The sequence below is a fragment of the Orycteropus afer genome, unplaced genomic scaffold, assembly GCF_000298275.1.
Source record: "Orycteropus afer afer isolate SDZICR_OR568_19922 unplaced genomic scaffold, OryAfe1.0 scaffold00144, whole genome shotgun sequence".
In the NCBI taxonomy this organism is placed as follows: Eukaryota; Metazoa; Chordata; class Mammalia; order Tubulidentata; family Orycteropodidae; genus Orycteropus; species Orycteropus afer.
In genome coordinates, this window is record NW_006921731.1 from 3593748 (window position 1) to 3617481 (window position 23734).

The 23734-nt window shown below is 47.9% G+C and overlaps 1 protein-coding gene across 1 annotated transcript in view; it reads left to right on the forward strand.

The window, feature by feature from the left end:
* The first annotated feature begins 8151 nt into the window (after nt 1–8151).
* Nucleotides 8152–23734, forward strand: part of OXTR (oxytocin receptor) — a 42477-nt gene continuing 26894 nt past the window's right edge. Inside the window, exon 1 of the mRNA XM_007945847.2 lies at nt 8152–9076. Within this exon, the coding sequence (XP_007944038.1) occupies nt 8152–9076 (925 nt within the window). The remainder of the gene's footprint in view (nt 9077–23734) is intronic.

A 23734-nucleotide genomic window follows, 5' to 3' on the forward strand; every position in this document is an offset into this window, starting at 1 on the left:
TTTATCTTGCTTCTTTGTGTGGACTGTGATGCTGTGTTGTCTCCAAGGCATTGTGACGTTTTTGTGTTTATATTTAATTGGTGATTGTATGTTGGCGTGACTTGCCCATGATTTTCGTCTTGTTTGTGTGTTATCTGTGTAAGCAGGATACTGTGCTGTGCTCCTCTATTTGCTAGTTGATAGCACTTATACACTTACCACCTGTCTCCTTTCCTGTTGTCAGCCTCTCATATGTCCCTGCTGTCCTTGGCAAACAGAGCCTATTCTTAGGTCCCTGGAATCTGAATGAGAATGCTGTCACTTTAAAAGCCAAAATGGTTGCCACTTGTCAAGATTCAAAATGGCTGCACCCTCAGTCACTTTAAATATCCAAAATGTCTGCCACTTGTAAACATTCAAAATGGCTGCACCCTCCATCACTTTAAATACCCAAAATGGCTGCCGCTTGTAAACTTTCAGAATGGCTGCACCCTCGGTCACTTTATATATCCAAAATGGCTACTGGGTGTAAACAATTAAAAGGGCTGTGCCCTCCAGACAGCAGAAAGTCCACAGCTCAGGTTGTCTCACTCCTTGCTGTCTCCCTTTCTAGTCACAGGCCACCAGCACAGTCATCCCTGCAGCCCCTGGCAACCAGGGTCGATCTTTAGGTCAAGTCTCCAGTCCCAACACCACTTGAAAATATTCAGGCTGTTGTTCCCATCAGAGTATCTGACAGTCCACTCCTCTGACTGTCTCTGTACTTACTGTTTCATTCCAATAGTTGGCGTCTCATCCACTTCTGCGTACTTTCTTTCAAAGCTCAGGACTCCAGGATTATCTTCTGTATCTCTGTCAATTGGCTTCTCTTTTCTTTGTTGATGAGGGTCTGTGTGGCTTGTCTGCCTATTCCTCCATCTTATCAGAAGTCCCTCTGAAGTGGAGCAAATACCTTTTAAGTGGAGAGCAAACACTGTGTGCTTGCCATACATGGGAAGAGCTGACATCAGGAAGCAGTGGTTCTCTTCACAGCCTTTGGAGGTGCGGGTTCTGCTTACATTGGATGGAAAGCCCCATCTTTCACAGACAATTGCCTCCAGGCAAGCTCTTCACTCCCAAGAATCAAAATTCTGCCTGTAAACCCTGCAGCCAGAGCTGGCCAAGAACTCTCTGGAACACTTGAAAGGAATGCCACAAACTTCCCTGCACCTCTGGGAGAGAACACTTTCTACAGCTAGGGCAGATTGGAAAGTGAAGGCTGGACATGCCCAGATTCATCTATGATGAGGCTTTTCGGAAATAAATTCTCTTTTAAAATCATGAAGATGATCCATATTCACTAGAAAAATATCAGAAAGCACAGATAATAATAAAAATGTAAACTAATCATAACCCCACCATGCAGAGATGTTGTTGTTAGGTGCCATCTACTTGGCCCTGACTCATAGTGACTTCATGCACAACAGAACAAAACTCTGTCTGGTCCTGCTTTATCTGCACGATTGTTGCTATGTTTGAGCCTGTTGTTGGACTCATTGTGTCAATGCATCTTGTTCAGGGTCTTCCTCTTTTTTGCTGACCCTCTACTTCGCCTAGCACGATGTCCTCCTCCAAGGACTGGTCCCTCCTGATAACACGTCCAAAGCATGTGAAATGAAGTCTTGACATCCTTGCTTCTAAGGAGCATTCCGCTGTACCTCTTTCAGGACAGATTTGTTCATTCTTCTGACAGTCCATGGTATTTTAAGTATTCTTCACCAACACCACAAGTCAAAGGCATCAGCTCTTCTTCAGTCTTCCTTATTCATTGTCCAGCTTTCACATGCATATGAGGTGATTGAAAACTGGGTCAGGTGCACCTTTGTCTTCAAAGTGACATCTGTGCTCTTTAACACTTCAAAGAGGTCTTTTGCAGCAGATTTGCCCAATGCAATTTGATGTCAGATTTCTTGGCTGCTGCTTCCATGATCACATCACCCAGAGATAGCTTCTGTTAATCTGTATGTACATACCCTTTTCAGACCATTCTCTCTGTGTGTGGATTTACAAAAAGTATAGATAGATATCATTCTATATATCTTGTTCTGTAGCCTTATTCTCTTTCTCTCTCTCTCACACACACACATGTACACATATCAACTTTCTACAGCAGTTAACACAGACTCACCCTGTCATTTTTAACCTTTAGATAGTTATTCACTGGATGTACTGTACACACAGTCTTGCTTTTTGCCCCCTTTTCAATCTTATTAGCAATGCTTTGATGCACATCTGCATCCTTATGTCTTTTCACTTTTGCCTAATTATTTCTTTAATTTACATCATTAGAAGGGTAACTGCTGGGACTAAAAGTATGAAGGCTTTTAATGCAGTTTGTTAAATTCCCTTTTAAGGAGGCTATCCCAAAATACATTGCCATCATCAATATTTGAGCACCAATATTTGAGAGCGTCAGACTCCCCCAAGCTATTTTCCTTTTCCATTTTCACTAGTCTGGTAGGTGGCAAATTACATTTCAGTTGTGTAAAACTCAATGTCTTGACAGAGTGCTTCAGCCTTTCTGGTATAGTCCATGTTAAGTCATTCTACTAGTAATTATTGAGTACTTACTATGTGCCTGGGCTGTGGTTGGTACTGGAGATGTTGGATTGTTTGGGTTGGCTTTTTTGGTAGGTGTGTCTTGTTGCCCCAGACTTAGAAAGTTATGGAAAATTAGAGCTGCAGGGGACCTTGAAGATTGTCCAATGCCTCATTTTGAGGAGGGGAAACTCATCCAGAGAGGAGAGTGATGTGACTAAGGCAGGAATTACTGCTCTGAGGACAGGGATTCTGGTCTTTCTTTGCTGGGTCCTCTCCGCCAAATCAGAAGTGCTGCTGTCAAAGTCAACACTGAACTAAAAATGCAGCCTCTGTGTGCTGCGATTCAGGGCAACTCCCTGTGCACAGCAGGTACTGAGAAATTTTTTATTGGATGAATGTGTTGGCATGACAGATCAGAGAAAATAGAACATGTTGCCAAAATGTGGTCAATATCCCAGGAAGAAAGATAGACTGACTTCTGTTGGATGCCCATCTTGGGAAGACATGCCTTTTCATTTTCTTTCTTTTTTAATGAAAATGAAAAGTGAGTGGGCTGTTGGAATTGGTGGAAGAGGAGAGATGGGGCTGCCTGCGGCTTGAGGCAACATTTGTGCTTGGAGCTTTCAGGTCCCTGGAATTTCCCTGAGGTTTCTTCATCCTCCTGAGATGGGCTGATAGAACTGGGCAGAGGGAGCTAATGTGAGAAGAGAGTTTTGTTTTCTTGAAGTGTTCTTGCATAAACCCAGAACAACCTCTCAAATCATTCCAGAGGCTATCTCAAGTCATCTCTTTTATTCTCTTTCTTCACTTCACTCCTCCCTTTCCCCTCAACTTCACTAAAAAGCTCTTCAGCTTTTCTCTCCAGAATATTCTCAGTGCTGCTTAGGCCTTGCATGATATAGGTGGCAAATGAGTCAATAGGACTTGAGCTTCATTGTGGCTTCATGTCTTCTTCTTCTTCCTTTTTTTTTTTTAAAACACATATTTGTTTTTATTTTAAAATTAAGTGTTATATTTAGGGATTTAGGGGGATTTATAGGTTCTTCTTTTTTTTCATTAGAAAAAAGTTGTGAACATATAGTACATACGCAATGAAACTTTTAAGAGACAGAATTCAACAGGACTGCTTGGTTTTTTTGGTCTTGCAAGTTTTTTGCCTTGGACAGGATGGAGTCTCACCCTTTTCTATCTCTATTAGTGGAAAATATTTGAGATTTCCTTCTCTGACAGGTTTCCACCTGACACAAGTTCCAGCTTTTAGAAGTTTTACTGTATACACACACACACACACACACACACACACACACATATATATATAATTCACCATATCAACATCCTTCATGTGTACAATTCAGTGCCATCATTGTTGTTATTGCTGGGTGCTGTTGCCTCAGTTCTAACTCATAGTGACCCTGTGTACAACAGAATGAAACACTGCCTGGTCATGTGCCAGCCTCATAATCCTTGCTATACCTGAGCCCATCATTGCAGCCACTGGGTGAGTCCATCTCATGGAGGGCTTTCCCTTTTACTGCTCATCCTCCACTTTACCAAGCATGACATCCTTTTCCAGGGAATGGTCCCTTCTGACAACACGACCAAAGTAGGTGAGACGAAGTCTGGCCATTCTTGCTTCCAAGGAGCACTCTGGCTATACTTCTTCCAGGACAGATTTGTTTCTTGTGGAAGTCCGGGTATTTTCAGTGTTGTTAAGTTGCTGTCAAGTTGGCTTTGATTCATGATGACCTTATATATAATAGAACAGACGTTGTCCAGATTGTGGCATCTTCATGACCATTTGTATGTTCGAGTTTAATCTTTAAAAACATAAACCCCATTGATCTGCTCATTGGGAAGATAACACCCCTTTTAATTACACTCAAATCCTTTAGGCCCTGCTTCTCCAAAAGAAATTTAAAATTCCAAAGATCTTGATTTTCAATAAACCTTTTATTCTGCAGAACAGCCTGCTTTTATTCCAAGTTCTGTTATTCCTGAGGAATGCTTTTTATCTCTAGTTATGTCCTGTTGTGTTTAACCTGGGTCAACAGTGTCTAAGATGGAGAATGCATTTAGTTAAGCCAGTTCTTTAGTTGGGTTGTGTTGTCACACCCATTGTCAATTGACAACATGCCCGTGGAATTAGAAATCTTGCACCTTATCTCGGTCATCGCTTCCTCCAGGGAGGAATGGCACACACATATGAATAACATACTTTTTCACAAAGAGCCCTCCTTCAGTACGATTTCTATAGAAATATTGTTTCAGGCAGTAAGGGTCTGACCCTGGTGATTAACTTGCTAAGGGCTGTTCTTGGGTAATCCATTAAGCCATGATGGAATAAATTTATAATGGACTATGATAAACCACAAAGGGCAACGATGGGGTAGTCTGCTTCCATGAAGTTTACAGCCTTGGAAACTCTATGGGGCAGTTCTACTCTGTCCTATTGGATTGTGATGAATCAGAATTAGGTTGTGTGTGCTTTTCCCATCATCACATGCAAACACTTAAGTGCATTTTCTCTCCTGCTAGAGCTCTAGGAGGTGGAAGCTTGTTTTAGTCATTGCTAAGGGTCTTTAAGAGGAGCCTTCAGTGAATAGCTCTTCTCTTCCCTGCCTGGCTTCTGTTCAGAAATAGAACAAAAGAGATGGAATGAGGATCCAGCTATCACTTTTTTTTTTTTTTTTAGGTGAAGGCTAGAGGATGTAGCTTTTGCTTGAGGCCAGATGGTCCTGCTAAGTGAATCCAGAATTAGGGAGCTTCACCCACCATGCAAAGACCTCCTAGGACTGGGCAGGCCTCCCCACATGGGGAGAACAGCCTGTCTCTGAGGGAGATGCCCAGGAAGGCAGCTCTCTTCCAGGAGGAAAGGGAAGGCTGGGCTCTATAGGCCCAGTTTTTCCTCCCAAAATTTACAAATCCAGGGTGTTTAGGAAATATCCTGGCTGTGGAATGCGAAAGAAGTGTTTTATCTCCAGAATTCAGCTCTCACATGGCACAGATCACAAAACTTCAGAAAACTAGAAGAATGGAACCTCAGCCATTAGCTATCTCAATCAGTCTACCCATTTTACATATGGGGAAACCGAGGCCCAGGTAGGAGAAGGAACTGAGGGTTCTGGTCATTTAAATCTGCAATGTATGTGACACATAACATTAATTAATATTATGACCCAACTCTTGAGGGCAAGAAAAAGACAAATTTTGCATCTGGCACCTGAACTTCCCGGGTCCTCTTGGAAGGATGCTCAATCAAACTGAACTCTGGAATTAGAGCCCTATAAGGGTCTGGCCTACAGATGCCTTCACACTGGACTGTAATTGTGGATTCAGGAAACCCGGTCGTAGGCTAATTCAATTCTCTCTGGGTAATTAAAGAGGGAGAAGTGAAATGTCGGGAGGAAATATGCATTTAATACATTTTAAAGAGACCTGCTAATTTTTTAATCCTAGCCCCTCCCCCTCCCTTAATTCTTGGCTGGTGGTGTAGTGCCTAAGGCATTGGGCTGCTAACTAGAAGGCTGGTGGTTCATACCCACCAGCCACTCCTGGGAAGGAAAGTTGGGCAATCTACTTCTGTAGTGACACTGCCTCGGAAACCCAAGGAGAGGTCGCTACGAGTCGGGTTCAACTTGACGGCAAGTAACAACAACAACACTGTAGATTGACCCAGACACTTTTCTGGACTAGAACAGGAGCAAGGGAGTAGAGAAGCTGTCCTTAACATTTCATCTTCCCCAGGCATCATTTCAGATTTTAATTTTGATTGGTGGTAAGGATGTGCAAAAGGCTTCAGGGCACAGATGAGCAAAATCATTTTAAAGTTAAGAGAGGCTTTTTTTTTTTTTTTTCTTATCTTCCCCCTAAAATTGTAAAGAATGAAGATTCTCTAATCAGTGGTGATTAGAATGGAAGGCATTTCTAATCACTCATTAGCGGGAATACAAACAAAAATATTCCAAACCAAGTTCTTATTTGAATTGCTAAATCCACTACATCCTTATGTTTGGGAAATACCAGTTAAATGCTTTTGTAATATCATCACCATCCACTCAGAGGGAAACATCACTATTCAAACCTCCTTTCGCCTGAGAGTCAGGAGCTGTTACACCAAGAAAGGAAGAAACCAGACGCATTATTTATGAGCTCCTTCTCTTAGCAGTTTTGAACCACTCTGAACTAAGCACGTTTGTTAATGCTCTGGGGCGAACGCTGGGCGCGTTAATCACGCTCCGCCGAGGTTGGCTTCCCGCGCCCCCTAGCGGACCCGTGTGGTGGCGCAGCTCCCGTTTCCGGCTGCAGAAAAGCCAGCCACCAGCAGACAGCGCACATCCCGACGCAGTCCGCGCGCGGACAGCCTTTGCTGCTCTTCTTGCCTTCTGGACCCATCCAGCGCCCAGCCAGGTTGTAGGCGAGAGGATTCCAGTTGAGGCTCCAGGGTTCGAGACTACAACATAGCGTCAGACTGTGAGCCACCGACAGCCACCTGTACCTGAACCAGGCACACGCATCTTTGCGTCAGCGGCGGTGCAACTTCCCCAGGGGTTGAACTTTATGGGCCAGCCTGCGACTCAGTGCAGGTAGCCAGGTGCCGCGCGCGAGTTGAGAGTGTATCTAGGGCTGGGGCCGTCGGGATTCGAGTTGTTGTAGGTGGTGGTCCTGGTTTCTGGAGGCGCATGGGGTGCTTGGAGAGATTTTAAAGTGTCTGCTCAGGACTGAGGCCCCAGCCCTTGACTGTCGGGGGCCAAGACGCTCGTCGGGTTCCTGAATCTTCGATGCTGCTGGATTAGGGAAGATCCTCGCGAGAGGTATCTAGATCAGGGGTCCTGGAGACAGATTCGGCGTCCTGGGTAGGTATTGAGTTAAGAGGGACAGCTGGAGGGGGGTCCCCTGGGGCAGCTATTAAAGAAGTTCAGGGGATGGCTGGCTGAGAGTCTTAGAAACAGAGGTTGTGGAGGACGGGGGTGAAGGGGGTGTGGGGAGTGTGGGTCGTGGGCTAGGGATTCCGAGGCAAGTGGCTGTTTGGGAATCTCCGGAGGAAGTAACTGGGTATTAGGAGAGGTAACTGGTTTGGGATTGCTGTGGGAGTGGCTGGGCTGAAGACTCCTGGGGGAGACAGCTACTTCGGGAATCCTTGGGAGAGGTGGCTGGGCTGGCAGTCCCAGTATCGCAGGAAGGTGGCTAATTGCAACCGTCCCTTCTACCCTAATGGAAGCGGTTGAGCATCTCAATGAACAGGAGGTCCAGAAAAGAGTTTCCACTCATTCAGTGGCTCAGAGAAGGTACCCCAAACAGGCATTCTCGGGGTGGCAGAAGAGCTACCTCAGGGCCAGCAGTTGTGTCCTGAGGGCCAGAAGGTTTGGGCTTGCTAGGAACAGGGACTCCCCTGCACGCGCGCGGGGAGAGAAACAGGGACGTCTTGTCATGCCCTCCTGGTTTGTTTCAGGGTCAGACCCAGCAGATCGGTACGCGGGTCCAGGGAAGTGAAGCCCAGGAGCCCCTCAGCCACTCCAGACTGGGTGTCTGGCCCCGCCCCGCTGCGCCACGCCTTAAAGGGTGCGAAGCCCAGGGGCGCACGGCGCCAAGATCATGGAGGACGCCCTTGACGCCAACTGGAGCATTGAGGCGGTCAACACGAGCGTAACGCCGCTGGAGGCCCAGGGCAACCTCACCGCTGGACCTCCGCGGCGCAACGAAGCTCTGGCGCGCGTGGAGGTGGCGGTGCTGTGCCTCATTCTCTTCCTGGCACTGAGCGGCAACGCGTGCGTGTTGCTGGCACTGCGTACCACGCGCCACAAGCACTCGCGCCTCTTCTTCTTCATGAAGCACCTGAGCATCGCCGACCTGGTGGTGGCGGTTTTCCAGGTGCTGCCGCAGCTGTTGTGGGACATCACCTTCCGCTTCTATGGGCCGGATCTGCTGTGCCGCCTGGTTAAGTACCTGCAGGTGGTGGGCATGTTCGCTTCCACCTACCTGCTGCTGCTCATGTCTCTCGACCGCTGCCTTGCCATCTGTCAGCCCCTGCGCGCCCTGCGCCGCCGCGCCGACCGCCTAGCCGTGCTGGCCACTTGGCTCGGCTGCCTGGTGGCCAGCGCGCCTCAGGTGCACATCTTCTCCCTGCGCGAGGTGGCGGACGGTGTCTTCGACTGCTGGGCGGTCTTCATCCAGCCCTGGGGGCCCAAAGCCTACGTCACGTGGATCACGCTCGCTGTCTACATCGTGCCGGTCATCGTGCTTGCCGCATGTTACGGCCTCATCAGTTTCAAGATCTGGCAGAATCTGCGGCTCAAGACCGCAGCGGCGGCAGCGGCAGCCGAGGGGGCCGAGAGCTCAGCCACGGTCAACCGGGGACTCCCGGTCCTGGCGCGTGTTAGCAGCGTCAAACTCATCTCCAAGGCCAAGATCCGCACGGTCAAGATGACCTTCATCATCGTACTGGCTTTCATCGTGTGCTGGACGCCATTCTTCTTCGTGCAGATGTGGAGCGTCTGGGATGCTGACGCACCCAAGGAAGGTAGCGCGGGACGGGAACCGGGAGGAGGGAGCGCAGCGGGGCTGGGCGCTGGTCTCCCTGCTGCTGCACATCCAGGGTCGTAGGCACCTCGTGAGAATAAGCGGGTTTTCGGCAGAAGTGAGTTTGAGTGTCCCTGCTCTATTATCCCCTGGCAAAGTGACTTTGGACGTAACCTCCCTGAGCCTCTAGTTTCTCTTCTGTAAAGTGGCAATAATGATTTTTCAAAAGTACCAGCTCTTACTAGAGAGCAAACTGAGGTTCAAGCGACTTGTCTTTCCCACACGGTTAGGGAATGGTGGAGGTAAGTTTTGAACCCAGCTAAAACTCAAACTCCTTCCGCTTTAAAAGGCTTCCAAGTTAGGGAGTCTCTGCCTAAACTCAAGGGGTTTGGTTTGGGTGATTCGTCCAACGAAATGCCTAGAAGATGCCTAGCGCGACGCTGTGAGGAGGTAAAGACAATTCCTGAACCTCTGATCCAGTGGAGGCGGTGAGCCCAGCAAAGTGAGTACAAAGGGCTGCTGGCAGGGGCCAGTCAAGACTGCCTTTGTCAGCTTCTGCTTGGAAAGGGGAAAGGGAAGGCAGTGGGGACCAGGACATGCCAGTTGGGCCTGGGAGGATAGATGATTTCTGGGAGGGTTTTGGGGAACAGGGTGTGAAGGTGGCACACCCTTAAGTTGGAGGACTGTGGAGGGAAGGCATCTGAAAAGCCTAGGTGGTAGGCTGCCTACCCCTTCTTGGCTCATAGGCTGAAGATGGGTCAGTTGCCTGAGCTTGGCTAGTGTTGGGAGGCCTAGTGGAGACAGTAGGATTGGGGATTTGGTGTGTGTGTTGGGGGGAACTTAGGAGAACTGAGAGCAGCCCTGGGCTTGAGGCTGGCACTGGGTGGCTGCCCAAGGAGCTTCAGGCAACTTTCGCCTCCCTCCCCCCAGTTCCAGGAAAGGTGAAGAGTGGTGCTTGGTGTTGGCTATGGTACTAGAGTGATGGGGATCTGAAGTGCTTATAAGGAAAGACCAAGGGGTGTGATTTCACCCTTTCTTCCCTTGAGACAGCACAAATATCTTTTTCTGGGTATGACCACTGCCACTTCCAACAGTGTCAAATATACAACCACCCTGTGGAAGCTGAAACCAAAATCCCAGTACAAAGCTGCTTTTTTCCCTTTCTGAAACGATAGACTTGTGGCTTTTTAGCAGCTTTCCAAACTAGCCCAGTGTTTGCTTTTGCGGCCAGAGCACTTGCCATTCAGCATTTATTGAGTGCCTGTGGTATGCCAAGCCCAGGGTAGTGATGGGTGAGGATTGCTGTGAGGACGCAGGCAGCAAAGTCAGGCTGGCTTTATCATGTAGCTCCAAGCTGCATTGGGAGGTGGGCTTGGGAGTTCCAGTGCCCAGAGAGGGAAAAGCACTTGGCACAGCTCTCGCAGTGAGTCTGAGGCAGAGCAGTGACTAGAGCCTGGGTCTCCTGACCTTTCTTAAGGGCACTTTACTAGGGAGCAGGGTTGAGCAAAAGTCAGTGGTGTGAATGTTTCTAAATGAGGCCTCAGGCCACACCTGCTCCCGGGGCAGGCTCTGCAGAGGCCAGACCCACGTCTTGAGGAGCTCAAACACTACCTGTTGAGGAAAGGAGATGGATACTCTCTTAGGGCAGCCACCGGGAAGACCTGGGATCTAGTCCTAGCTCCAGACTCACTAGCTGTGGGGCTTTAGGTGAGGGAGCCCCTTCTCCCGTTTGACCCTTAGTTTCTTACTTTTAGAATGAGCATGTTTCAAGCATTCAGTTTGTTCCACAGATGGTCTGACTCCTCTCTGCCTTCCTGTTCCCTTGTTACCTCTCCTGTCTGTGAGTCTCTGGTGATTTTCTCTCTGTGTCCCCTCTTCCAAGGAGTTCTGGTAGTGCAGTGCCTAAGGCATTTGACTGCTAACCAGAAGATTGGTGGTTCAAACCCACCAGCCTCTCCATGGAAGGGAGATGGGACAATCTACTTCTGTAAAGATTTCTAAGTCACTGCCATCAAGTCAGACCCGACTCATAGCAACCCCTCCTTGGGCTTCCGAGGTGGTATCACTATGGATGTAGATTGCCCAACTTTCCTTCTGAGGAGTGGCTGGTGGGTTTGAACCACCAGCCTTCTGGTTATTAGTCAAGTGCCTTAGGCGCTATGGCACCAGAGTTCCTTCTGTAAAGATTTACCGCCTCGGAAATGCAAAGGGGGTCACTATGGCTCAGAATCGACTAGATGGCAGTGAGTTTGGTTTTTTTGGTTTGGTCCCCTCCTCCTGGGGCTTCGTGGTGTCCAGTCCCCACCCATTTCTCACATTTTTTCCTCTCTAAAGAATGAGAGTATATAGTCAACACACAGGTTAACACTCACCGAATGATGTTTGGTTCTTTTCCATGTTTAAAAAGTACACCAGGCAATTCACATAAAACAAAACACAGAAAATAAATTAAAAAGGAAGCCCAGCAAAATTGAAAGTGGGTGGCCTTTGTGCACATGTGGCCCCCAAGGATCTTCCCAGGGTTGAGACCATCAGTAGAGACTGACTCCTGCCCAGCATCAATGGGCAGGGAATAAACAGATTTTAGGAACATCAGGTCTTAGTTCGTTTTGCTCCTTTGCTAATTCTGGGGAAAGGGTGGGTGGCCCATGCAAAAGCAGGGCTCCTCTGTGTCCTACTCTGCATCCTCTTCTGGGGGCAGATCAACAGCGGAGTTGATGATGCTGTTGCTGCCAGTTCCGGACCCCCTGCCTCCCTGAGCGTGTTGCCAGGAGCTCTAGGTGTGAGAGGCCTGTGAGTACAGAGGTGCAGGCTGTGGCTTTGGTCATCAGCCAGGCCTAGAGTCAGAGTTGGGGTGGCTTAGCCAGAAAACACACCCTGTGCCCACTGAGCATTAATTTGCATAAGTGCCAGTAGCAGGCCAAGCCATCAAAAATGTGTTTGCAGTCACTCTGTAAACAAGCAGTCAAGAGGCTCTCAGCAAGTCGGGAGGAGAGAATGAAAAAGAAACACTCAAGCTACTGAAGAGATTCTGACTGGGAGAGTGGACTGGATGCCCAGCTCCCCTTTCCTCTACTGGAGGAACAGAATTTACAAGAGATGCAACAGCTCTAGACCAGGGCCCCTTACTCTGCTTATCTCCTGAACAGTGGATATGGGAAGTTCAAAGAGCCTGCTGCTAACAAGGTCATCTTATTCGGGGAAGCCCATGGGTGGAGGAGGCTCAAATGGAGACAGAAGAAGAGGCAAATGCATACTCTCTTGCTGCCAGCAGCTTTATCATGGAAACCCCTGGGAGGACTGGCACCTCATTAAGTGCTGATTTTAGATGAAGGAATGACATGGAGGTGGGCAAATCACACTGGCTTTAGCAGCACACCTCCTGGCCCATGGCAGGACTTTTGGTCACTCCCTCCATCAGCATTCACTCTCTTTGACACTCTCTTGAAACCCGGATGTTCCTTTACACCTCTCTCCCTTGAAACACATTTCCCCCATGTACCTTCTCTCAAGCCAACCACTGTCTTTATGGATTTAGAGCTCATCTTGCTCCAAAAATAATTTGTGGGAGAGGCACAAAATTTCAGGAGCCATGACAAGAAAATAGATTTGAGGAAACTGGAATGAAGGAGGAAAAAGGGATAGGAAAATAATAAAACCCCCCAAACCAAACCTGTTGCCCTTGAATCAATTATGACCCATGGCGACCCCACCTGTTGCCCAGTAGAACTGCTCCATGGAGTTTTCTTGGCTGTATTCTTTATGGAAGCAGATTGCCAGGCCTTTCCTGCATGGTGCTGTTGGGTGAGTTCAAACTGCCAAACTTTACATTAGTAGTCAAGCACAAACTTTGCAACACAGTTTAGGAAAAGAGTAATATGATGATAATAGTGATAATAACAGGACTAATCATGTAATAAAGGCTCTACATGTACATGTGGGCTGCACCTGTGGTTCTGAGGCTCCCAAGAGTCAAGCAAAGAGGAAAACTCTCAGTGTCAATATTTCCATTGCTCAGAAGCAAAAACAACATGAGAAGAAAAAACTGAGAGAAGCATCCCAGTGATTTTAGGTGGTCTCCCCTTCAAAGCAGCCATGTTGCTGTAGGGGCCCTGATTTGGTGGCATTGGTAAAGGGAACTGCAGAAAGATAGATATGTCCCCTGGCATGTATGACAAGCTCTACATGTGTCCTTCTGGATCAACATCTACAGCCAAAGATTGCTACCAACCTTCGCCCTGGAACCCAGTGGAATTTGCTTTGCTGCTAGTCCCAAGGGTTCTGACTGTCGGGTGGTTCTGACCGTGGGATAGTTAGGAGAGAGGAGAGGAAAGTTGAAATGGGAGTTGGGTGGGGAGAGGAGGGCATGTTTGCTTTTCCCATGGGTTGGTTGATGCTGGTTGGGCTCCATTAGAATGATTTGCATCTCTGTCCCTAGTTTTCCCCTTCCAGTGTCTCTGCAGTGAAATGTCCAGTCCAGTGGGTGGGGCTAAGAGAGAAGAGGGGGCAGGTGAGTATGTGTGGTGGGGTGCACTACCTGTCTGTGTCAGGTGGCCAAGTGTGGGTCCTGTCTGTTCCCTTCTCAGATGTCTGAGAGCCTAGAGGAGAAGCTTCTGGTTAGAAAAAAGAAAAAGAAAAAATCCTCCTTCCCTGGCCCCCCCAAAAAAAACCAAAACAAGAAAACATTCTCACTCACATTTCATGGATAAACCAGCCACATCTGTCTTTCAGAACGTTATTGTTGTTGTGTGCCGTCGAGGAGTCGGAGCCGACTCATAGCGACCCCTCCTTGGGTTTCCGAGGCAGTATCACTCGACGGCACATAACAACAACAACAACAATCACTACGAAAGTAGATTGCCCCATCTTCCTTCCCAGGAGTGGCTGGTGGGTTTGAACCACCAGCCTTCTGGTTAGCAGTCAAGTGCCCTAGGCACTACGCTACCAGAGACTATGTCTTTCAGAATAGTGTTCTTTTTTTTTTTTTCTCAAACTTGTTGATTTCCCCTGGAACAAGAAAATGCCACTGAGACCTCCATTGGACAGGGTTGGGTCAAGAGGAGGAATCTCTCTGGTTGGCTAGGAGCTGGGTCTCCCTGCAGGCCTGGCTCAGCCAGCAAACACACTGAGAAATCCCTGCGTTTGGAGCTGCTCTGCCACTTCCTCCTGTGTGTCCTTGAGCAAGTTGCTTCACCTTTCTGAGCCTGGACTTCCTCCTCTGTATAATGAGAAAGGCAAAGCCCACCTCATGTGTTGTTGTGAGGATTACATGGTGTGCTCTGTGATACCTAGGGACACATGATCAATGTCATCCTTCTCTCAACACTTTTTAAAAACTGTTGAGAAGTTTTGTGTTCATTCTTGGGATTGACATTGAGGATCTCAGCAGTTTTTCCTGTAGAGGAGATGGATATTTTTCTCTCAAGAGCCTGGATGGAGGGAATGGGGAAGTGGCAGCTGGAACTTACTGGGAAATAGGTGGGGTGTCCAGAAGTATGTGCAGGAGAAGCTTGTGATGGCCAGAGAGGTGGACTGTGTGCTCTGTGATGACGGGAACCCTGAATGTCCTGTTCGCTGGCATGTCCCCAGTGTCCAGCAGAGGTGCCTAGCGCAAGCATCCACAGGGGCTCAACCAGTGCTGGTTGAACAAATATTTGGAATGCGAGAGGAGGAAAGGACCCCAGATGGTCAGGGATGGATATGTAGAATTGGATTCAGTAGAAATAAGGGCTTTCTAAGTAGCCGTCCAACAACAGACCTGACTGCCAGCCTGCTTGGTAAAATAGTGAGTACCCCATCACTGGGGCATAAGCAAACACCTTTCAGAGATTTTGCATTAGGAGGATGGTTGGAATGCATATGAGACCTGGCTTGGAGTGCTTCTTCATCTGTAGAATGAGCTTCCCAGTCTTTCCCTGATTCTGGAAAACTACAGCTTTCCACAGTGGCCTGCCTGCTCACTACCTGTCTGTGGAAGCAAGGCCTGAGGGATGGTGGGGCCAGCGTCTTCAAAAGCAGTGGGAGAGGGTGGGCAAGAGGGAATTGGACAGACTGTTCATTCATAGCTATGAAGAACTTCCAAGCTTGGCCTCCTGGCTATAAACTGCAATTAGATGGGCAGTTAATGACCATGCTCTTGTCTGATGAAGCAATTGTGAATTATTTTATGTTCTTGGCTAATGCTAATGTTTTCCCTTTGGGCTTCTGCCCCAAAGTGACTTTATTTTATTTAAAGGTTCGATTAATACCAACAGAAAAATCTTTTGGATGGGGCTTGCTGAGAACTTTTTCCCCTTTGGATAGATGTATGAGTGGGTCGGGGAAGTGGGTAGAGGAGGGGTGAAGCAGAGGGTGTGAGAGGATCTTGAGTGGGAGTGGAACAGGCCTTGCTTTAGCTGCTTTTAGGGCCAAAAGGGCTAAGCTGGTCCTGGGGCACAGGAGTCGTGGCCTGTACTGTCAGAGGTGCTGGCCCACCCTGTGGCCCCACCCCTTTACAATGACAACTGTTGGAAGCAAAGGGAACCCACAGTCTTGCTCCCAGGGGGTAGAGCTGACTCTGCTACAGCCCCTGGAGAGAGCACAGGAAAGTGGTAAGAGTCTGCTTCACAGTCCTGGTCTTGATGTAACCTTTGTGATTATGAATGTGTCTCTTCATGTCTCTGGGCCTCTGTCACTCTCATCTGAGCGATGGGGATAATAACTTGCGACAGCCATCATTTCTGTGGAGTGAGCACTGGAATTCCTTGATAACAAAGTCACTGCTGACTGCTGTGTGCTAGACCACGTGCCTGGCACCTTCTACACCATGTCTGATCCTCACCCAAACATAGCAAGGTAAGGTGACATTATCCCCATTTTACAGATAAGGAAACCAAGGCTCAGAGAGGCACAACCTACTCAAGGTCACTGTTAGGTGTGTGGTAGAGCTGGGATTTGAACCTAGGTCATCTCATGCCAGAGACTGGCTGATTGCATGGTCCTTCCATCCCTAGGACTGCATTTTTCAAAGGGTGGTCCACTACCCTCAACATTGGAACCTCCTGGGGGAGCTTCTTAAAATGCTGATTCCTGGGCCCACCTCCAGAACCAGCCTGTACCCTCTCTGTGGTCCCACCATCCTGACATTCTGGGCCCTCTTCCCTACAGTACATGTGTACACATCCAACCCAGCAGCAACCCCTCTTTGCATTCAGACGCCTCGCTGTAGATCCCACGGTTCCATCATCTTAGCTGTTCCACATCTCTTTTTTTTCCATTACCACTTTCTTGTTTAGAGCAGAGTTTCTCAACCTGGGTGGTATCACTACAGAAGTAGATTGCCCAACCTTCCTTCTGAGGAGTGGCTGGTGGGTTTGAACAACCAGCCTTCTAGTTAGCAGTCAATGCCTTAAGTATTATGCCACAAGAGCTCCTTAATATCATTTGGGGCCAGATAATTTTTTGTTGGGGCTGTCTTGTATACTGTAGAATGATCAGCAGTGTCCCTGACCTCTATCCAAGGAGCTCTGGTGGTACAGTGGTTATGGTATTAGGCTGCTAACCAAAAGGTCTGCAGTTCAAACCCACCAGCTGCTCCACGGGAGAAAGGTGAGGCAGTCTACTTCCAAAGAGATTTCCAGCCTTGGAAACCCGGTGGGGACAGTTCTACTCTGCCCTTTGGGGTCGCTATGAGTTGGATTGGCTTGATGGAAGTGGGCTGACCTTTATCCACTAGATGGAAGGAGCAACCTCTCTCAGTTGTGACAACCAAAAATGTCTCCAAACATTTCCAAGTATCTGCTGAGGGGCAAAATCACCCTTGTTTGAGAACCATTAGTTTAGACCCATTATGAAGGCATGCCTGAACTAATATCCAAGAAATGAACCCCTTCTCATTACCTCTGTTCTGGGCTGTGGACAATCTGCCTAATCTATTCCCAGCTAGGCTTGAATAGCCCCACTACCCATTGCTGTAAAGTAGATTACGACTCATTAAAAAACAAACAAACAAACAAAAACCCAAAATCACTGCTGTTGAGTTGGATCTGAATCATAGCAACCCCTCCTTGGGTTTCTGAGGCAGGAGCTCTGGTGACATAGTGCCTAAGGCATTTGACTGCTCAGCAAAAGCCTGGTGGTTCAAACACATCAGCCACTCCTCAGAAGGAAGGTTGGGCAATCTACTTCCATATTGATACTTCTTCGGAAACCCGAGATGGGGCGGTTCAAACTCACCAGCCACTGCATGCAAAGAAGATGGGGCAATCTACTTCTGTAAAGATTTACCACTTTGGAAACACAATGGAGGTCGGTATGAGTTGAAGTGGACTCGATGGCAGTGAGGGCTTTTTTTTTTTTTTTTTTAAGCTATAGCAGAAGTGTAATGCCTAAGGCACTTGACTGCTAACCAGAAGGCTGGTGGTTCAAACCTACCAGCTACTCCTTGGAAGGTTGGGCAATCTACTTCCATAGTGACACTGCCTTGGAAACCCAAGGAGGGGTTGCTATGAGTCGGGTCTGATTCCATGGCAGATAACAACAATCTCTTCTGTACAGACCCATCCTTTCAAAGACAAGTGTAATACTTAAGCTGCTTTGTGGCATAACTCCAGAGGGTGCCATTAACTTCATAGTCTGTGAGGATGGAGCTCCCAGGAGTGCTGCAGTGCATGGCCTAAACAGCTGGATGTGGCAGTGCTATTTCATGTACCCATCTAGTACAACCTTTTCTGAAGCCCTCCTTGCTTCCCCAGCTGGGTGACTTCCTTCTTTCTCTGAACACCAGTACATTCATCCATAAATTGTTGAGTGTCTAGAAAAAGGACATGGAGACAGCATCTTCTGACTTCCTTTAACTTCACAAGAGGAAGTTAGAATCACCATCAGCAGCCCAAGGCTTATTCCTATGAGGCCAGACATGCTGACACCCTCCAGCCTTTACCAATTCTGACACCAACCATCCCTCCCACAGCACTCATTACTGCTCTTCTGGGTTTGCTAATTCGTTGCAATGGCCACACAGAACTCAGACAGTACTCACGATTATGGGGTTTATTAGGGAAGTAACAGGCTACAATTCAAGTTCAGAAACACACTCAGGATACAATTCTTCAATCAAGACAGTCTCCCCTCTGCTATGCCCTCATGCACGTCTCTCTTGCCCTTGACCTCTTGGCCTGGCCTCTGCCCTGCTTGGGCAAGTGTTGCAAAGCTCTTTTAGCTCTGCCGATAGGCACACCTACATGTAACCCACTCTGTCAGCAAGCTTCCTGCCCAAGGGCACTCAGCTTTCTTACTCAGGTAAACCCACTGCTCTGTCTGGTGCCTCTTGGTTCCCCTGTGATCCTCTCTCTGCTGGGGTGTCTCTCTCTGCCAGGGCATCTCTCTCTGTCTCATGTTTCTCTCTGTTAGGTGGCTCTGCAAAGGAGGTCCAGTGCAGGGATCTCCAGTCCAAGTACACACTCTACTTCACCTCCAGTTCTTCTCTCTTGATTGCAGTGAGATCTCTTTTCTACCTCTAGGAAAACTCATTTTAAGACTGGTAGAGTGATAAAACTAACCAGTCCCAACATTAGAGTTCTATACACCTTATTTGCATGGTCACACCCAGTAATCCAGTGGGAGTTATAAAAAGTATGGCTAGAAAAGCCATACCGAGTAATTCATTGCACTGCAGTGTCCCACAAGGCTCTTGTAAGACCTCTGCTTTGACCTGTCAGTCCTCCAGTGAGGAGAGTTTGCAAGAAGCCACCCCAGCCCCTCACCCACCTTCCTGTGGCCAACAGCTGGCATGTGTAAACAGGGAACAGTCAGGCCAAAGTTGGTCACAGGGTTCAGAGTCCACCTCAGGTCTCTAGGAGGGACACTCCTAGTTTCTGCGGCAATAGTATGATAGTTTTGTGTTCCAAGGTGTGGCCAGGTCAAAGCAGTAGCCCTAGGGATCCCTGCTGGGAAGGAAAGGTAACCAAGGCCATTTTTATACTGGATGTAGGTAGAGAAGTGGTCCAAATGGTAGTCTTGTGAGTTCATCTGCCTGCTCAACAGGTTTATGATGGGTGTGAATGTGCAAGTGACTTACTCTCCCTGCAGCTCAGTTTTTTGGCCTGGAGAATAGGCCTCAGGTTGTGTGGAGGATGAAATGAGCCTATGGCCCAAGTTCCTGGCACATAGTAAGAGCTCGATAAATGTTTGCCCTAAAAAAAAAGAGAGAGAGAGAGACAAATTTCAACAAATGTCAGGGCTCTGGTGTAAATCAGTGTAGCTGAGGGCTGGGGGTCATTTTGAGCACAAGAGGGGGACATTTTGGAGGTTTGGCAAAAAGCTTCAGTTTCAGTGGGGGATGGGGGCAGTAAGCCTTGTGATACTGGGAGGTGAAGAGAAGCTAATGCCTTACCTAGAGGAGAGATGGCAAGGTTCTAGCTCTGGGGTTTTTGGAAGTACATGAAGGGTGGGTGGCACAGAGATGTAACCAGGTGGTCTTTAGTATTGAAGCCCCCAAGGTTGCTATGATCCAGTTATCCTGAATCAAGGCCATTAAGGGGCAGCCTCCTTGTGCTCAGCAGGGATCTGGCACCTCCTTTTTTTTTTCTCAGATGTCTTCAGTGATATGGGGGTCTGCCTCCTAGGCCCACACCTCACATCTTAAGGGTCACTCTTACTCATTCTGTGTCTCTCTATCCAGCTGACCTGGATATTTGAGCGTGTACCTAATTTTGCTAGAGGGAATTGCATTTGGTTTCAGTGATCTTGTTAGGAGGACATCTCCCATTGTGGAGCAGGGAAATTGTCTTTTTACCTTTCCAACATACTAGTGGTAATGGCTGATTTGTCAGGACTTCCTGTCTCCTATTTTCATGCTTCATCTCAATTCAGACCCTTATTAAGCTCCAATTTTCCACCTTTCTGCTAATGGCCAGAGACAGCGCCACAAACAAGACAGTTTCCCACAGAGGAGTGTAAATGTAAAGAATGATGCTGTAATAGAGGTAGTATTTCTTTACTGTGAGGGCCCCAAAGAGTCATTATTGATTCTGTCTCTCTGGGAAAATCAGGAGGGTTTCAGACAGGAAGCAACTTTTGAAAAGGGTTTTTATGGATGAATAGGAGCTGGCTATTCAAAGAAGCAGGTAAACACAGACATTCCATGTTGAGGTTTTTGGATAGTAACTGTATTCTCTTTTTCCCTACTCTCCATCTACACTATTTGAGCCAGTTGGAGAAGTATTTCTCAAACTCTAATGTGCACATGAATTACTTAAAGATCTTGACAAAATTCAAATTCTGATTCAGTAGGTCTGGGTTGGGGCTCAAGAGTCTGCATTTCTGACAAGCACCCAGGTGATAACCTATGCAACTGGCCCACTGATTGCACAAAGCTTTATTATAGTACTATCTCTTTTACCAAAACCCTATTTCCTTTTACACATGTGGCCCAAATTGGCTACAAGGCCCTGTAGTTCCCTGTAGGGTATGGAAGAGCTGGTTGGTTAAAGCTTTTCTGCATCCAGAATGCATTTTTTTCCTCAGATGCAGCTCAGTGTGTCCAACATGCCCCCCATATTTGAGCAGTGACTTAATCTTTGTTGTTTGTGGCTGTGGAGTCCGCTCCAATTCATGATGACTCCATATATAAAAGAAGGAAAATGTTGCAGGTCCTGTGCCATTGTCATGATCTTTGGGCCCCTTGTGTCCATTGTTGCAGTCACTGTGTGTTTTGATGCCTTCCAACTGAGGGGACTCATCTTCCCACAATATACCGGACAGTGTTCTGTTATGACCCAAAGGAATTTCATTGGCTGGTTTTCAGAAATAGATCTCCAGGCCTTTCTTCCTACTCTGTCTTAGTCTGGAAACTCCACTGAAACCTGTCCACCACGGATGACAGTGAGGGTATCTGAAAAACCAGTGGCATAGTTTCTAGCATCACAGCAACACACAGACACACACAGTACAACAGACAGGTAGAGGAGTGACATGCTAGAAGCCCATTTTACGTTCTGTAGTCCATAGATTTGGCTCTCAATCCTGACCTTACGATATACATGGGGTATCACCTATCTGTGATTTTTAAAACAATCTCAATTTTATGAAGTTGGGATTCAGTCTTTATATAAGCAAAAATTCCCAGATGTTTTCGGTTTTCAAAGGTCTTTCTTAAACCATGACTCCCAAATTCCTATGAGGTCCTTGTAGGAATAAGGAGAATTAGAACTGAATTCTTAATACCATTGGGAGGAGGCTGTATATCAAGGAACAGCCTCTTAGCAAAGTTGATGGGCTTGATTTGATGCCAATGAAAGCAGCCATATGTCTTTGAATTGTATGTGAAGCATGTTAGTTGCCTCAGGAGCAAAGCAGCCCAGAAAGGCTGTGGCCAGCTGCCAGTCAGCTGTTCTGGGCTAATTTGGGACTTCAATGAGTAGGGAAGGAGTGCGGGGAAATCTCACCAGGGGAGTTCTTGCAGCTTGAGTAAAGCCAGGCCAATAATTGGAATGCTATCTTCCTGGGGCCCTCTGCCTCCCACCCCTCCATGAATCATGACTCTCAGTGGAAATACAGCGTTGTCTCCTGGGTATAGAAGTGTCCACCAGGTGACGTTGGTTTTGGTGAGTGGCTGTGTGTGCTCAAGTCCCTTGGTTGGCATCTTGGGGCCCTTACTTGAAGCATCCCCTCTCCTCCACTGGCCACACCCCCTCCACCAAACCCTCCCTCCAAATGCTGTAATTTACTCATCTCTTTCCACCATGAGTTTGTACATAAATTCCTTAAGGGCAGAAACTCAAAGAATTCTAAATCTCCAGTGCCTGGAGCAGAGTGGAAACAGAATGAAAGGATCGCTCAAGAGAGGCCGACCTGGAGCAGAGCACCCAGGTGGGAGGGGTGAGGGCTGAGCCTGGCACCAGCACCCCCACTCCGCCCTCCCTTCCCAGTAAGGGTCAGAGAAGGCAGATTCACAGTGCCAGCCCCCAATCATGAATGGAAAGTGTTATTTTTCTGATGGGTTATTAGGACAGACATGATTAGAACTAGCTCTTCAAGTGAACACCTAATACCCTTCTTTTGCACAGAGTAGGGACCATCTTTCCTTTTGAGGTTCTTAGGTCACTGGCAAGGAGCCCTGGTGGTGCAGTGGGAGGGGTTTCAGATCCCAGACATCTGCTGCTGCCTCACTTCCCACCACAGAACCAGTGTCTTCCAGACCCAGGGCCTCCTCTGTGATTGGCTTCCTTGATCATGTGGGGCCCAAAGACTATACCTCCCTACGTAGGTCCATTACAACCTTCAGGCCCTCCATTTCTCTGCACTGACTTGGTCATTGCTCTACTTTTGGGGAGGGACTTAGGGGAAGGTAGGCTACATCTTGGGAGCTCTGGTAGGTTAGTGCCTAAGGCACTGGACTGCTAACCAGGGGGCTGGTGGTTCAAACCCACCAATAACTCCTTGGAAGGAAGATGGGGCAATCTACTTCCGTAGTGATACTGCCTCGGAAACCCAAGGAGGGGTCGCTATGAGTCGGGTCCGACTAGACGGCACAAAACAACAACCACCACAACAGGCTACATCTCAGCCCTTGAACACTAAGAGAAGACAGTGTGATAATATGGGAAACAAGAAGCAGTCCCATCTGATTCCCTTCGGTTTCTCCTTCTGCCTTGACAGTTTCCCATATACATGTAGGAGTCCCTGAGTGGTGTGAACAGTTAACATTTTAGGCTGCTAAGTGAAAAGTTGGAGGTTCCAGTCCACCCAGAGGCACCTGGGAAGAAAGGCCTGGCGATCTACTTCTGAAATACCAGCTCTTGGAGACTGTGGAGCACAGTTCTGACACAGGGTCATCATGAGTTAGCATTGACCCCAAGGCAACTGGGATATACATGAAAGCCATTAATCAACCCTGTGTGAGGTCGGGTTTTCTTGGGAAATAGATTCTGAGAAGATTTGTGTGCAAGAATTTTGTTGGGGATTTCTCTGGGGAGCAAACCCTGCGTGGGCCGGAGGGAAGCAGGACTGGGCAGAAGGAAAAGTTGAACTGTGATCTTATGAGAAGCTTGGGAAGTGGGATGGCCCTTCAGAGAATCCTTAATTAGGCAAGGCAGCTTGGCATTTGTACATTTGCATTGACCAGTTAATTGGGCTGCCCCCAGGGACAGAGTACAGCCTTGTCCCAAACAGCTCCCTCTGAGGAAGGCAGTTCTTACAGCTATAGCAGTGGGCAGCCAGTTCTCAGCAGCTGAGGGAGAGAGTGCCTCAGTTCCGGGAGATGCTGAGGGATGGGGGCAGCACAGCATTCCCTACAAGCCTCCCAGACACAAGTTCAGGGCAGGGGCAACCTCTATGATCTTTTCAGTCGGTGCTAGAAGAGCGACTGCCCAGCAGGCACATGTTTTCTTTTTTATTGTGATTTGGGTGAAGGTTCACAGAGCAAATTCACTTTCCATAGAGAGGTTCACATATACTTTGTCTCATGACATTTACCACAGTTTACCTCAATACAACAGCTCCCTTCCCACTCCCTCCCCATAGTTAACTATTCCCTGTGTCCATCCCTCCATGCACTCCTGCCCCCTGAGCTGTCTCCCCATGCATAAGCAGCCCTTCTTTCTCCCATGATTGTTCTCTCCAAGGAGTGTATCTACTTGAGGTAAATGTTCAACTCGTATGCCTGTCTTTTGTTTGGCTG